Source organism: Lactuca serriola, chromosome 3 (genome assembly GCF_051521515.1).
Source record: "Lactuca serriola cultivar US96UC23 chromosome 3, Lser_US96UC23_V15, whole genome shotgun sequence".
NCBI lineage: Eukaryota > Viridiplantae > Streptophyta > Magnoliopsida > Asterales > Asteraceae > Lactuca > Lactuca serriola.
Genome location: NC_136410.1, coordinates 267,228,269 through 267,246,226, shown reverse-complemented (window position 1 = coordinate 267,246,226; position 17,958 = coordinate 267,228,269). Strand labels below are relative to the sequence as shown.

Here is a 17,958-nt window from a genome sequence, read left to right as displayed (position 1 = left end):
GCCCGTCGCCAGTAATACTCTAATTTCTTGTAGTGCACCAGTCAGTGACGGAAGCTTCTAGAGGCCTAGGGGGGCCAAGGCCTCCCCGTTTTTCTCATTCTCAGCTATAAATATTATATAAACTAGGTTATAACCGTGTACTACACGGAACCAACGTAAAATCATTTTAGAAGTTAATAGATGTTATAACTAATAATACATTTGCAAACAAATATTTTTTAGAAGCTTAAAGGTTTTATCCATAACTATAAAATTGTTAGTTTAAACCCGTAGAAATTATGTTTGTGAAAGATTAACACTATTAATTTACAAGGATTTATTAATTTATTAATTTAAGAAGATTAAAGCTTTGTCAGTAACTTTATAATTTTGTTTTTAAATTAATATATACAATGTTATAAATATCCAATTTACTTATAATTGTCTTTTAAAATAAATACATACACTATTATGAATATCCAATTTACTTTGTGTATATTTAGATATTTGATAAAATCGCAAAGTTGCACCATACAATATAAAATTTGAGTACAGTTAATAGTCAGCTTACCAATTATACCCTCCTAGATTCAAAAAGAAAGAAAGAAAGTGGCTATTAACATACATAATAAATCAAAAGTAGCAATAAGTAATTTAAAGGTTGTTTAAATTTCTGTAATTTAAAGGTTGTTCAAGTTTATGCGGAAGCAAATGACATGCCAATTGACTAAATATGGATATCTTGCAAGTTTGGATGCAGAATTGACCAAGATGAGACTTTTCATGAGACCATATTCCTAATTTTGCCAAAATAAATTGTGTGTTAGGTCCAAAAGCATAATGATTGCTTGAAGTACCGAATGTATTTTTGACAATATTTTAAGCATTTATCTTAATGACATCTGAAAAATTATTAGACATTTATATTTGTACTTCAAAAAGGTCAACTAAATAAGTAAATACCAACTTTGATAGAGAGTAATTCAACCTCTAAATTTCTGATCATTTACTACCCAAAAACATCACGAGGAAAAATATGTTTTGTAGGAAAATAAAATGATAACATATAAAAACATATATATGAAAAATGTATGTACAATGCATAATTCTAAGTCTTATTCTTTACACCATTTTAATTTTAATTTAAGAATTTTTATTTTCACATGTAAAAAAATTAAAAGACAACAGAGGCTCATTAAAACCCAATTAAGTGATAAAAAGATAATTTTGTGACGTTAAAATTCCACAAACAAAATTGGGTTACAATGCAATTTTTCTATTCCATTACATGATAAATGAAGAAAAAAAGGAATGGAAATTAACAAACGGAGTGAATCACCTTCGTTCGACAGTAGTTTATTCCATTGCTTCCTTCTCTGATCCATTATATTAAACACTACCTTAGTCTTTTCGGTAATGATGCTTTAGCAAATACCCCAGATCCAAATAAGCTTATATGAGCTCATTTAAGCTTTGTGCATACCTTAAATAAATAGGTAGAAGTTTGCAATTATCACTAATTATTTTTACTTTTTCTTCACAACTCCAAATCCAACTTAATGATTGACATGAGAAAGCAAATTATATGAAATAGTAAATCACCTTTATATTTTTTAGCATCTTTAAACTTTATACAGTAAGGAAAAACATTTGTAAATTGAAGAATTATCAAATGAGCGTTGCATTACCTCGACAAATCGAGGTTGATTCACTGATTGTTTTCCATGTTTCTTGAATAACAGGTCTTATCATACCCACCAAGAAACTATGTTAAAAAAAGGTTGTAGGCTCCCAAGAGAGAATCTCAGTCCATTGATCTCCTCTTTTTCTATCTCGTCACCATCACCACTGCATTCCACACAAATCAAGTTCAATTATAAAATTAAAAGGGATATAAATAATAACAACAATTACAAAACTATCTACTTTTAAAGTAAAGAAGCAAAGTGTACTTCTGTTGTACACTTATATATATAGAAACTTATATATATAGAAACTGATTGAACTAAAAAATAAATGATTACAAATTGGAATCCTAGCTTTCAAGAGGCTAGTTCTCTCCTTGAGCTTTAACTTTAACATAAATAGATCCAAGATGATGACCGACTGAATCTAAACTCCCACTTAAAGATAAACAACACCAACATATCCTAATTGACTAAAAGACCTTATTGCCCCCACCATCTCTACTTAAGCCACACTTAGAGAACCACAACCGAATGTGCATGGTTGTTTATAATATTATAGTCACATGAGAAATGAGATGCAATTAAGAAACTGAATAAACCTAACCACAATGGAAATAATGATGCATTTGGAGAATCTTTTGTGTGTGTGTGTGTGTATATATCACATTAGTTGTTGTAATTCTCTCATAAGTGCTTATGTGCTTGAATCATACCAATCATAGATTAAAACATAACCTTCCTTGTGGACTCAAATACCATTTTTCCTAATTTTTTTTGCAGTGCTTTTATATACTCGAAAGGGAAATTGAAAGTTATAACACAATATGTTAGTATATCAGAAGATATATGTCTCATATTATCTTAATTTTGACAAATACCACCCATATTTAGAGGTTATTTGAGTCAATTTCTATAACCCTAATATTTGAATGTTCAACTAATAGGTATTTGGTCGATACGGTGGTGAAGATCAGAAAACACCTTTGACTATGAGTTGGTGATCACGTTTTGATTGAATCTTTCACCCGCTTTGATTCTCAGAGTCTGTCAGCCTTTGATTCTTTGCTAGTATACTTTATTTGAGGCATTTGGATTTTACTGTGTATTAAGGTTTTTTCTATGATTTTATTTTTTTTTTCAATTTCTTACATTATACTTTGCACGGCTAGAAGCCAATGCCCTTTTCTTTTATAAAACTGCACTTCTCAAAAAATATGATTTAGTGCAAATCATTGATATATCATTTTATACATTATTATTTAGAGAATAAATTAATATCAAGCTGGAATAAAAAGGAATTCAAAGGAATTGAAATGAAATATTTTGATATTAAAGCCTTTAGGTGACAAATACATGAAATTTAATTTGCTCAAAATACATCTAACTCAACAACAGAAAGATTCTATGATTTTTTTGACACAAGAACATGAAATATATGTCATTCTTAAATTATATTCCCTCTTAAATATATATTTATGCTAAATGATCATTAAGTTTAATAACACACTTGTATCGAGCAAACTTTTCAGCCAACTTTGTTGACTTTTACATTATTAGAACCATACCATTTGAATATATATAGAAAAAAAGGTTAGCAGCCGGGGAGTTCAATCTCTATATATTATGATCCCTGTGTATCATCATATTTCATAATTCATTCTGGACGTAGAAAGCATGGAGCTGTTTCTCCCATTTTCAGCCTCTATAGCAGCGATTGTTTTTTCTTTGCTACTAAAATTCCTGCTGCAAAGCTTTAAAGGAAAGAGAGTGAAGAACAGAGAACCACCTCAAGCAAAGGGACGATGGCCGGTAATAGGACACCTGCGCCTTCTAGGTGGACCTGAATTACCTCACAGGGTCTTAGGTGGCATGGCAGATAAATATGGCCCCATTTTCACCATCAAGCTTGGTGTTCACAATGTTTTGGTGGTGAGTAACGCTGAGATGGCGAAAGAGTGCTTTACCACAAATGATAAGGTGTTTGCAAGTCGACCCAAGTCAATGGCAGTAGAACACATGGGCTATAACTATGCCATCTTGGCTCTAGCTCCTTATGGTGACTACTGGCGACAAGTGCGCAAGATCTTGACACTCGAGGTTCTCTCTCAGCGACGCGTGGAGATGCTTGGACCTCTTCGTGCTTCAGAGGTTAAAGCATCCATGGGAGATATATATAATGCTTGGGTAAAGAATAAAGAGAGTGGAAGTTCCGACATGGTAAAGGTGGATATGAAACAATGGTTTCAGAACTTGATATTAAATGTTGTGGTCAGGGTTGTTTCAGGAAAAAGGTTTTCACCTGATGACAAAGAAGGGGTTCGATTTCAAAAAGTGATAAGGAAATTCTTTGTGTTATTGGGCACATTTGTGGTGTCTGATTTTATTCCATATCTCAAGCCTTTGGACCTGGGAGGATACGAGAAAAAAATGAAGATGACAGGAGAAGAGATGTACGGAATTGTAACAGGATGGCTAGAGGATCACAAGAGAGTGAGGGCGGAGGAAAAGCAGCAACATGAAAGAAGCCAAGTCTTCATGGATGTTCTGATTTCGGTTCTTGAAGGTGCCTCCCCAGAGGAATTCCGTGGTTTTGACCATGATACCATAATCAAGGCTACATGTTTGGTAAACCTTATTAATCTTTCTATATCTCATCATCATTATGAGCTACTATTACTAGCTAGAGTTTGTTAATTAATCGTTTAATTATATATAGTTTCTTCCACATTCATTATAGTACGTATTTGCAACAGTTTTCAGTGGCAAAGATAAGCTGTGCAAAAAAATAAAATCAATTATCAGCATGCATGCATGCATGTTGCTTGAAATCTAGCTAATATAAGAAATTTGTTTTAACTTCAAACTTGCAGACTGTTTTAGCTGCGGGATTGGACACATCGGCTGCAACGTTAACATGGGCTTTATGTTTGTTGCTCAACAACCCAAGAGTATTAAAAATTGCCCAAGATGAATTGGATGAGCATGTTGGAAGGAAGAGAGCAGTAGAGGAGTCGGACCTGAAGAACCTTGTTTACCTTGACGCAATCGTTAAAGAAACACTGCGTTTATACCCGCCTGGACCTCTAAACCTTCCTCATGAGTCCATGGAGGATTGCGTTATTGGTGGCTACAAAATCCCTAAAGGCACACGTTTATTGACTAATCTTTGGAAAATTCAACATGATCCTAATAAATGGTCACATCCTGAAGAATTTCAGCCAGAAAGATTCTTGACAAGTCGTAAACATGTTGACGTCAGGGGAAACAATTATGAATTGCTTCCTTTCGGTAGTGGTAGAAGAGTATGCCCTGCTATTCCCTTTGCTCTTCGGTCTTTGCATATAACTTTAGCTACTTTAATACAACAATTTGTGCTTAAAAACCCATCGAAAGAACCCATTGATATGAGTGAAAGCGCTGGAGTGACTATCAGCAAAGCGATCCCACTTGAGGTCCTTCTGGCGCCTCGTTTATCCCTTGATATGTACCCTGCAGTTGCTGCATGATACGTTTGCTTCGAATCATCACCGACCATGCGCCCACACTCTAGTCTTATTGAACAACCATTCCAAGACAATTAATCCCGAAAAATCACAAAGTCTTCTTACTATCTTATCAACAGCTTGTTAATTAGTCATACTACTAAATCTGTTTTGGATTTTTATTATTTCATGCAGTATAATGGATACTACTTTGTTTTGGATTTTCATTATTTCATGCAATGGTTTTTAGTTTCTTCTGCTTGTATATATGCTCTGTATATAGAGCCATCCCTTGTTTACATTTTAAGCATCGATAATTAGCATGAAAATTTTCGCTGTTTAATTACACGAACATTGTGTTATCAGAGCTAGCTATGTTGCACGCATAATAGTTGCTTTATATCAATTTTAAAATGGTACAAGTCAACACTACTATATATTAGCATGGCTTCCCAATTTTCAGACTATGTGTTTTTGAGCATGAAAAAAATATCCTTTCCAAGTCAGAAGAGATATGGGATTTTTTACAGAATGCATGATTACACTGTTTCCTGGATTAATCGGTTCGGTTGTCATCGGTTCACCCGTTATATGCATGCATGATTGGAACTTTAGTTTTAATGAGTATTTATGAATTTATATCATCTTATGTTTTAATTAGTAGTTTATTATTTAGAATTTAGCTTCTAGATTGACCCAAGTATATGGAGTTGTACCGGTCCTTAGCTTGTACCGAGTCTTCTGGTAGAACAAGTAGCATGGCTTCTTTCATGGGTCACGTGTGTATCTAAGATGATTATATATAGCCTTTAGTGCTATGAATAAAATAGTTTTTTTGCTCTTTACTTTTCGGATTGCTGCACATTTAATTTATTACATTAGAAAAAACCTTTCTTCTTCCTTTCTTCATACATTTCGTGAGTGATAACAGTAATAAAAGGAGTTTGTTATTTTGGTCTTATATCCAACATACGCACACGGAAACTAATGAAGCTCAACAAATAGAGATATCCAAAAGAAAGATACCCATGTTTTGTTGTTCATCCAACATGGAAAGGATGAAACTGTTTTCCTCATAATCGTTTCTAGAGAATAATGGAACATTTTAAAGACTTCGTATCCAGGGTCTGCTATGGTTATCACCATCAAGCAATAGCAGCGACACCTTTAGCACGACGGACACTTTGAGCGGCGACATCAAACAAACGCGTTTTTGTCGCCGCTAAAAGTGTCTGTCGCCGCTAAAAGCTTATGTTGGCGATCCGCCTCATTTCAACCCTAACCGTCGATTTAGGCCATGATCCAACGACTAGGAGGATGTAGAAAACTCCGCGTTATTTTCCCTCCGGTGTGTCGCCGCTAAAGGCTACTCGTCGTTGCTATTGCTAGTTCTGGCGATCCGCGTCATTTCAACCCCAACAGTTGATTTAAGTGATGATCCAACGATGTAGAAAACCCCGGATTGTTTTCCCTCCGATGTGTCACCGCTAAAGGTGTCGCTGCTAAAGAGCCTCGACAATAAAATCTGCTTCGTCTTCACTTTCTTCCCTGATCTACTTCTGTGTTTTCCCTTCTTCTCTCTTCTTTCTGCTCACCACCTTCGACCCCATCGGAATTTCACCGAAATCTTCGATATTTCACCTCTCTTCCTCTCCATTTTCCCCCTTTCTCTTTTCCTTTTCTCTTCTCCCTAATAAATTTGTGTTGGTTGTCGGAATTTTGAGACCCCCCACCTTTCTCGCCGGAGTATACCGCCACCACCACTGTTCATGACGAAATTTTGATAATTTTGATATTTTAGATGTGTATTTGTATTTGTATTTTGTGTTTGTAGATGTGGATATGTATTTGTATTTGCATTTCTATGTATACGAGTATCTTGAGTGTATTTTATGTATGTATATGTGTTTTTGTATGCTCATTTATATGTATATGTATGTAAATTCTGTATGTGTATGTGTTTTTGTATGTATATGTGTATTTTGTATGTGTATTATGTATGTATGTGTATTTGTATGTATACAAATACATACAAATAGCGGCGATACCTTTAGTGGCAACAAATAGTATTAGCAGCGACACGCCTTTAACGGCGACAGAAGGCAATAGCGGCGACCAGTGGAGCATTAGCGACGAACCAACAGTAGTGATCATTTAGCGGCGACATTTTCGACCTTTAGCGACGACGCCCGTCGCCAGTAATACTCTAATTTCTTGTAGTGCACCAGTCAGTGACGGAAGCTTCTAGAGGCCTAGGGGGGCCAAGGCCTCCCCGTTTTTCTCATTCTCAGCTATAAATATTATATAAACTAGGTTATAACCGTGTACTACACGGAACCAACGTAAAATCATTTTAGAAGTTAATAGATGTTATAACTAATAATACATTTGCAAACAAATATTTTTTAGAAGCTTAAAGGTTTTATCCATAACTATAAAATTGTTAGTTTAAACCCGTAGAAATTATGTTTGTGAAAGATTAACACTATTAATTTACAAGGATTTATTAATTTATTAATTTAAGAAGATTAAAGCTTTGTCAGTAACTTTATAATTTTGTTTTTAAATTAATATATACAATGTTATAAATATCCAATTTACTTATAATTGTCTTTTAAAATAAATACATACACTATTATGAATATCCAATTTACTTTGTGTATATTTAGATATTTGATAAAATCGCAAAGTTGCACCATACAATATAAAATTTGAGTACAGTTAATAGTCAGCTTACCAATTATACCCTCCTAGATTCAAAAAGAAAGAAAGAAAGTGGCTATTAACATACATAATAAATCAAAAGTAGCAATAAGTAATTTAAAGGTTGTTTAAATTTCTGTAATTTAAAGGTTGTTCAAGTTTATGCGGAAGCAAATGACATGCCAATTGACTAAATATGGATATCTTGCAAGTTTGGATGCAGAATTGACCAAGATGAGACTTTTCATGAGACCATATTCCTAATTTTGCCAAAATAAATTGTGTGTTAGGTCCAAAAGCATAATGATTGCTTGAAGTACCGAATGTATTTTTGACAATATTTTAAGCATTTATCTTAATGACATCTGAAAAATTATTAGACATTTATATTTGTACTTCAAAAAGGTCAACTAAATAAGTAAATACCAACTTTGATAGAGAGTAATTCAACCTCTAAATTTCTGATCATTTACTACCCAAAAACATCACGAGGAAAAATATGTTTTGTAGGAAAATAAAATGATAACATATAAAAACATATATATGAAAAATGTATGTACAATGCATAATTCTAAGTCTTATTCTTTACACCATTTTAATTTTAATTTAAGAATTTTTATTTTCACATGTAAAAAAATTAAAAGACAACAGAGGCTCATTAAAACCCAATTAAGTGATAAAAAGATAATTTTGTGACGTTAAAATTCCACAAACAAAATTGGGTTACAATGCAATTTTTCTATTCCATTACATGATAAATGAAGAAAAAAAGGAATGGAAATTAACAAACGGAGTGAATCACCTTCGTTCGACAGTAGTTTATTCCATTGCTTCCTTCTCTGATCCATTATATTAAACACTACCTTAGTCTTTTCGGTAATGATGCTTTAGCAAATACCCCAGATCCAAATAAGCTTATATGAGCTCATTTAAGCTTTGTGCATACCTTAAATAAATAGGTAGAAGTTTGCAATTATCACTAATTATTTTTACTTTTTCTTCACAACTCCAAATCCAACTTAATGATTGACATGAGAAAGCAAATTATATGAAATAGTAAATCACCTTTATATTTTTTAGCATCTTTAAACTTTATACAGTAAGGAAAAACATTTGTAAATTGAAGAATTATCAAATGAGCGTTGCATTACCTCGACAAATCGAGGTTGATTCACTGATTGTTTTCCATGTTTCTTGAATAACAGGTCTTATCATACCCACCAAGAAACTATGTTAAAAAAAAGGTTGTAGGCTCCCAAGAGAGAATCTCAGTCCATTGATCTCCTCTTTTTCTATCTCGTCACCATCACCACTGCATTCCACACAAATCAAGTTCAATTATAAAATTAAAAGGGATATAAATAATAACAACAATTACAAAACTATCTACTTTTAAAGTAAAGAAGCAAAGTGTACTTCTGTTGTACACTTATATATATAGAAACTTATATATATAGAAACTGATTGAACTAAAAAATAAATGATTACAAATTGGAATCCTAGCTTTCAAGAGGCTAGTTCTCTCCTTGAGCTTTAACTTTAACATAAATAGATCCAAGATGATGACCGACTGAATCTAAACTCCCACTTAAAGATAAACAACACCAACATATCCTAATTGACTAAAAGACCTTATTGCCCCCACCATCTCTACTTAAGCCACACTTAGAGAACCACAACCGAATGTGCATGGTTGTTTATAATATTATAGTCACATGAGAAATGAGATGCAATTAAGAAACTGAATAAACCTAACCACAATGGAAATAATGATGCATTTGGAGAATCTTTTGTGTGTGTGTGTGTGTGTATATATCACATTAGTTGTTGTAATTCTCTCATAAGTGCTTATGTGCTTGAATCATACCAATCATAGATTAAAACATAACCTTCCTTGTGGACTCAAATACCATTTTTCCTAATTTTTTTTGCAGTGCTTTTATATACTCGAAAGGGAAATTGAAAGTTATAACACAATATGTTAGTATATCAGAAGATATATGTCTCATATTATCTTAATTTTGACAAATACCACCCATATTTAGAGGTTATTTGAGTCAATTTCTATAACCCTAATATTTGAATGTTCAACTAATAGGTATTTGGTCGATACGGTGGTGAAGATCAGAAAACACCTTTGACTATGAGTTGGTGATGTTTACTTGTCACGTTTTGATTGAATCTTTCACCCGCTTTGATTCTCAGAGTCTGTCAGCCTTTGATTCTTTGCTAGTATACTTTATTTGAGGCATTTGGATTTTACTGTGTATTAAGGTTTTTTCTATGATTTTATTTTTTTTTTCAATTTCTTACATTATACTTTGCACGGCTAGAAGCCAATGCCCTTTTCTTTTATAAAACTGCACTTCTCAAAAAATATGATTTAGTGCAAATCATTGATATATCATTTTATACATTATTATTTAGAGAATAAATTAATATCAAGCTGGAATAAAAAGGAATTCAAAGGAATTGAAATGAAATATTTTGATATTAAAGCCTTTAGGTGACAAATACATGAAATTTAATTTGCTCAAAATACATCTAACTCAACAACAGAAAGATTCTATGATTTTTTTGACACAAGAACATGAAATATATGTCATTCTTAAATTATATTCCCTCTTAAATATATATTTATGCTAAATGATCATTAAGTTTAATAACACACTTGTATCGAGCAAACTTTTCAGCCAACTTTGTTGACTTTTACATTATTAGAACCATACCATTTGAATATATATAGAAAAAAAGGTTAGCAGCCGGGGAGTTCAATCTCTATATATTATGATCCCTGTGTATCATCATATTTCATAATTCATTCTGGACGTAGAAAGCATGGAGCTGTTTCTCCCATTTTCAGCCTCTATAGCAGCGATTGTTTTTTCTTTGCTACTAAAATTCCTGCTGCAAAGCTTTAAAGGAAAGAGAGTGAAGAACAGAGAACCACCTCAAGCAAAGGGCCGATGGCCGGTAATAGGACACCTGCGCCTTCTAGGTGGACCTGAATTACCTCTTAGGGTCTTAGGTGGCATGGCAGATAAATATGGCCCCATTTTCACCATCAAGCTTGGTGTTCACAATGTTTTGGTGGTGAGTAACGCTGAGATGGCGAAAGAGTGCTTTACCACAAATGATAAGGTGTTTGCAAGTCGACCCAAGTCAATGGCAGTAGAACACATGGGCTATAACTATGCCATCTTGGCTCTAGCTCCTTATGGTGACTACTGGCGACAAGTGCGCAAGATCTTGACACTCGAGGTTCTCTCTCAGCGACGCGTGGAGATGCTTGGACCTCTTCGTGCTTCAGAGGTTAAAGCATCCATGGGAGATATATATAATGCTTGGGTAAAGAATAAAGAGAGTGGAAGTTCCGACATGGTAAAGGTGGATATGAAACAATGGTTTCAGAACTTGATATTAAATGTTGTGGTCAGGGTTGTTTCAGGAAAAAGGTTTTCACCTGATGACAAAGAAGGGGTTCGATTTCAAAAAGTGATAAGGAAATTCTTTGTGTTATTGGGCACATTTGTGGTGTCTGATTTTATTCCATATCTCAAGCCTTTGGACCTGGGAGGATACGAGAAAAAAATGAAGATGACAGGAGAAGAGATGTACGGAATTGTAACAGGATGGCTAGAGGATCACAAGAGAGTGAGGGCGGAGGAAAAGCAGCAACATGAAAGAAGCCAAGTCTTCATGGATGTTCTGATTTCGGTTCTTGAAGGTGCCTCCCCAGAGGAATTCCGTGGTTTTGACCATGATACCATAATCAAGGCTACATGTTTGGTAAACCTTATTAATCTTTCTATATCTCATCATCATTATGAGCTACTATTACTAGCTAGAGTTTGTTAATTAATCGTTTAATTATATATAGTTTCTTCCACATTCATTATAGTACGTATTTGCAACAGTTTTCAGTGGCAAAGATAAGCTGTGCAAAAAAATAAAATCAATTATCAGCATGCATGCATGCATGTTGCTTGAAATCTAGCTAATATAAGAAATTTGTTTTAACTTCAAACTTGCAGACTGTTTTAGCTGCGGGATTGGACACATCGGCTGCAACGTTAACATGGGCTTTATGTTTGTTGCTCAACAACCCAAGAGTATTAAAAATTGCCCAAGATGAATTGGATGAGCATGTTGGAAGGAAGAGAGCAGTAGAGGAGTCGGACCTGAAGAACCTTGTTTACCTTGACGCAATCGTTAAAGAAACACTGCGTTTATACCCGCCTGGACCTCTAAACCTTCCTCATGAGTCCATGGAGGATTGCGTTATTGGTGGCTACAAAATCCCTAAAGGCACACGTTTATTGACTAATCTTTGGAAAATTCAACATGATCCTAATAAATGGTCACATCCTGAAGAATTTCAGCCAGAAAGATTCTTGACAAGTCGTAAACATGTTGACGTCAGGGGAAACAATTATGAATTGCTTCCTTTCGGTAGTGGTAGAAGAGTATGCCCTGCTATTCCCTTTGCTCTTCGGTCTTTGCATATAACTTTAGCTACTTTAATACAACAATTTGTGCTTAAAAACCCATCGAAAGAACCCATTGATATGAGTGAAAGCGCTGGAGTGACTATCAGCAAAGCGATCCCACTTGAGGTCCTTCTGGCGCCTCGTTTATCCCTTGATATGTACCCTGCAGTTGCTGCATGATACGTTTGCTTCGAATCATCACCGACCATGCGCCCACACTCTAGTCTTATTGAACAACCATTCCAAGACAATTAATCCCGAAAAATCACAAAGTCTTCTTACTATCTTATCAACAGCTTGTTAATTAGTCATACTACTAAATCTGTTTTGGATTTTTATTATTTCATGCAGTATAATGGATACTACTTTGTTTTGGATTTTCATTATTTCATGCAATGGTTTTTAGTTTCTTCTGCTTGTATATATGCTCTGTATATAGAGCCATCCCTTGTTTACATTTTAAGCATCGATAATTAGCATGAAAATTTTCGCTGTTTAATTACACGAACATTGTGTTATCAGAGCTAGCTATGTTGCACGCATAATAGTTGCTTTATATCAATTTTAAAATGGTACAAGTCAACACTACTATATATTAGCATGGCTTCCCAATTTTCAGACTATGTGTTTTTGAGCATGAAAAAAATATCCTTTCCAAGTCAGAAGAGATATGGGATTTTTTACAGAATGCATGATTACACTGTTTCCTGGATTAATCGGTTCGGTTGTCATCGGTTCACCCGTTATATGCATGCATGATTGGAACTTTAGTTTTAATGAGTATTTATGAATTTATATCATCTTATGTTTTAATTAGTAGTTTATTATTTAGAATTTAGCTTCTAGATTGACCCAAGTATATGGAGTTGTACCGGTCCTTAGCTTGTACCGAGTCTTCTGGTAGAACAAGTAGCATGGCTTCTTTCATGGGTCACGTGTGTATCTAAGATGATTATATATAGCCTTTAGTGCTATGAATAAAATAGTTTTTTTGCTCTTTACTTTTCGGATTGCTGCACATTTAATTTATTACATTAGAAAAAACCTTTCTTCTTCCTTTCTTCATACATTTCGTGAGTGATAACAGTAATAAAAGGAGTTTGTTATTTTGGTCTTATATCCAACATACGCACACGGAAACTAATGAAGCTCAACAAATAGAGATATCCAAAAGAAAGATACCCATGTTTTGTTGTTCATCCAACATGGAAAGGATGAAACTGTTTTCCTCATAATCGTTTCTAGAGAATAATGGAACATTTTAAAGACTTCGTATCCAGGGTCTGCTATGGTTATCACCATCAAGCAATAGCAGCGACACCTTTAGCACGACGGACACTTTGAGCGGCGACATCAAACAAACGCGTTTTTGTCGCCGCTAAAAGTGTCTGTCGCCGCTAAAAGCTTATGTTGGCGATCCGCCTCATTTCAACCCTAACCGTCGATTTAGGCCATGATCCAACGACTAGGAGGATGTAGAAAACTCCGCGTTATTTTCCCTCCGGTGTGTCGCCGCTAAAGGCTACTCGTCGTTGCTATTGCTAGTTCTGGCGATCCGCGTCATTTCAACCCCAACAGTTGATTTAAGTGATGATCCAACGATGTAGAAAACCCCGGATTGTTTTCCCTCCGATGTGTCACCGCTAAAGGTGTCGCTGCTAAAGAGCCTCGACAATAAAATCTGCTTCGTCTTCACTTTCTTCCCTGATCTACTTCTGTGTTTTCCCTTCTTCTCTCTTCTTTCTGCTCACCACCTTCGACCCCATCGGAATTTCACCGAAATCTTCGATATTTCACCTCTCTTCCTCTCCATTTTCCCCCTTTCTCTTTTCCTTTTCTCTTCTCCCTAATAAATTTGTGTTGGTTGTCGGAATTTTGAGACCCCCCACCTTTCTCGCCGGAGTATACCGCCACCACCACTGTTCATGACGAAATTTTGATAATTTTGATATTTTAGATGTGTATTTGTATTTGTATTTTGTGTTTGTAGATGTGGATATGTATTTGTATTTGCATTTCTATGTATACGAGTATCTTGAGTGTATTTTATGTATGTATATGTGTTTTTGTATGCTCATTTATATGTATATGTATGTAAATTCTGTATGTGTATGTGTTTTTGTATGTATATGTGTATTTTGTATGTGTATTATGTATGTATGTGTATTTGTATGTATACAAATACATACAAATAGCGGCGATACCTTTAGTGGCAACAAATAGTATTAGCAGCGACACGCCTTTAACGGCGACAGAAGGCAATAGCGGCGACCAGTGGAGCATTAGCGACGAACCAACAGTAGTGATCATTTAGCGGCGACATTTTCGACCTTTAGCGACGACGCCCGTCGCCAGTAATACTCTAATTTCTTGTAGTGCACCAGTCAGTGACGGAAGCTTCTAGAGGCCTAGGGGGGCCAAGGCCTCCCCGTTTTTCTCATTCTCAGCTATAAATATTATATAAACTAGGTTATAACCGTGTACTACACGGAACCAACGTAAAATCATTTTAGAAGTTAATAGATGTTATAACTAATAATACATTTGCAAACAAATATTTTTTAGAAGCTTAAAGGTTTTATCCATAACTATAAAATTGTTAGTTTAAACCCGTAGAAATTATGTTTGTGAAAGATTAACACTATTAATTTACAAGGATTTATTAATTTATTAATTTAAGAAGATTAAAGCTTTGTCAGTAACTTTATAATTTTGTTTTTAAATTAATATATACAATGTTATAAATATCCAATTTACTTATAATTGTCTTTTAAAATAAATACATACACTATTATGAATATCCAATTTACTTTGTGTATATTTAGATATTTGATAAAATCGCAAAGTTGCACCATACAATATAAAATTTGAGTACAGTTAATAGTCAGCTTACCAATTATACCCTCCTAGATTCAAAAAGAAAGAAAGAAAGTGGCTATTAACATACATAATAAATCAAAAGTAGCAATAAGTAATTTAAAGGTTGTTTAAATTTCTGTAATTTAAAGGTTGTTCAAGTTTATGTGGAAGCAAATGACATGCCAATTGACTAAATATGGATATCTTGCAAGTTTGGATGCAGAATTGACCAAGATGAGACTTTTCATGAGACCATATTCCTAATTTTGCCAAAATAAATTGTGTGTTAGGTCCAAAAGCATAATGATTGCTTGAAGTACCGAATGTATTTTTGACAATATTTTAAGCATTTATCTTAATGACATCTGAAAAATTATTAGACATTTATATTTGTACTTCAAAAAGGTCAACTAAATAAGTAAATACCAACTTTGATAGAGAGTAATTCAACCTCTAAATTTCTGATCATTTACTACCCAAAAACATCACGAGGAAAAATATGTTTTGTAGGAAAATAAAATGATAACATATAAAAACATATATATGAAAAATGTATGTACAATGCATAATTCTAAGTCTTATTCTTTACACCATTTTAATTTTAATTTAAGAATTTTTATTTTCACATGTAAAAAAATTAAAAGACAACAGAGGCTCATTAAAACCCAATTAAGTGATAAAAAGATAATTTTGTGACGTTAAAATTCCACAAACAAAATTGGGTTACAATGCAATTTTTCTATTCCATTACATGATAAATGAAGAAAAAAAGGAATGGAAATTAACAAACGGAGTGAATCACCTTCGTTCGACAGTAGTTTATTCCATTGCTTCCTTCTCTGATCCATTATATTAAACACTACCTTAGTCTTTTCGGTAATGATGCTTTAGCAAATACCCCAGATCCAAATAAGCTTATATGAGCTCATTTAAGCTTTGTGCATACCTTAAATAAATAGGTAGAAGTTTGCAATTATCACTAATTATTTTTACTTTTTCTTCACAACTCCAAATCCAACTTAATGATTGACATGAGAAAGCAAATTATATGAAATAGTAAATCACCTTTATATTTTTTAGCATCTTTAAACTTTATACAGTAAGGAAAAACATTTGTAAATTGAAGAATTATCAAATGAACGTTGCATTACCTCGACAAATCGAGGTTGATTCACTGATTGTTTTCCATGTTTCTTGAATAACAGGTCTTATCATACCCACCAAGAAACTATGTTAAAAAAAAGGTTGTAGGCTCCCAAGAGAGAATCTCAGTCCATTGATCTCCTCTTTTTCTATCTCATCACCATCACCACTGCATTCCACACAAATCAAGTTCAATTATAAAATTAAAAGGGATATAAATAATAACAACAATTACAAAACTATCTACTTTTAAAGTAAAGAAGCAAAGTGTACTTCTGTTGTACACTTATATATATAGAAACTTATATATATAGAAACTGATTGAACTAAAAAATAAATGATTACAAATTGGAATCCTAGCTTTCAAGAGGCTAGTTCTCTCCTTGAGCTTTAACTTTAACATAAATAGATCCAAGATGATGACCGACTGAATCTAAACTCCCACTTAAAGATAAACAACACCAACATATCCTAATTGACTAAAAGACCTTATTGCCCCCACCATCTCTACTTAAGCCACACTTAGAGAACCACAACCGAATGTGCATGGTTGTTTATAATATTATAGTCACATGAGAAATGAGATGCAATTAAGAAACTGAATAAACCTAACCACAATGGAAATAATGATGCATTTGGAGAATCTTTTGTGTGTGTGTGTGTGTGTGTGTATATCACATTAGTTGTTGTAATTCTCTCATAAGTGCTTATGTGCTTGAATCATACCAATCATAGATTAAAACATAACCTTCCTTGTGGACTCAAATACCATTTTTCCTAATTTTTTTTGCAGTGCTTTTATATACTCGAAAGGGAAATTGAAAGTTATAACACAATATGTTAGTATATCAGAAGATATATGTCTCATATTATCTTAATTTTGACAAATACCACCCATATTTAGAGGTTATTTGAGTCAATTTCTATAACCCTAATATTTGAATGTTCAACTAATAGGTATTTGGTCGATACGGTGGTGAAGATCAGAAAACACCTTTGACTATGAGTTGGTGATGTTTACTTGTCACGTTTTGATTGAATCTTTCACCCGCTTTGATTCTCAGAGTCTGTCAGCCTTTGATTCTTTGCTAGTATACTTTATTTGAGGCATTTGGATTTTACTGTGTATTAAGGTTTTTTCTATGATTTTATTTTTTTTTTCAATTTCTTACATTATACTTTGCACGGCTAGAAGCCAATGCCCTTTTCTTTTATAAAACTGCACTTCTCAAAAAATATGATTTAGTGCAAATCATTGATATATCATTTTATACATTATTATTTAGAGAATAAATTAATATCAAGCTGGAATAAAAAGGAATTCAAAGGAATTGAAATGAAATATTTTGATATTAAAGCCTTTAGGTGACAAATACATGAAATTTAATTTGCTCAAAATACATCTAACTCAACAACAGAAAGATTCTATGATTTTTTTGACACAAGAACATGAAATATATGTCATTCTTAAATTATATTCCCTCTTAAATATATATTTATGCTAAATGATCATTAAGTTTAATAACACACTTGTATCGAGCAAACTTTTCAGCCAACTTTGTTGACTTTTACATTATTAGAACCATACCATTTGAATATATATAGAAAAAAAGG

At 33.6% G+C, this 17,958-nt stretch overlaps 2 protein-coding genes across 2 annotated transcripts; both read left to right on the top strand.

The window, feature by feature from the left end:
• Positions 1-3,341: 3,341 nt before the first annotated feature.
• On the top strand, positions 3,342-5,344 carry LOC145094893 (demethylepipodophyllotoxin synthase-like). Its single transcript, XM_079032878.1, has 2 exons — positions 3,342-4,292; positions 4,538-5,344. The coding sequence occupies exons 1-2, from the start codon at positions 3,342-3,344 to the stop codon at positions 5,171-5,173; spliced, it is 1,587 nt and encodes a 528-aa protein (XP_078889004.1). The 3' UTR covers positions 5,174-5,344.
• Positions 5,345-10,690: 5,346 nt separating this feature from the next.
• LOC145094891 (cytochrome P450 CYP82D47-like) lies at positions 10,691-12,693 on the top strand. The gene is made up of 2 exons (XM_079032877.1): positions 10,691-11,641; positions 11,887-12,693. Exons 1-2 carry the CDS (start codon positions 10,691-10,693, stop codon positions 12,520-12,522), a joined length of 1,587 nt encoding a protein of 528 aa, XP_078889003.1. The 3' UTR covers positions 12,523-12,693.
• Positions 12,694-17,958: the final 5,265 nt, after the last annotated feature.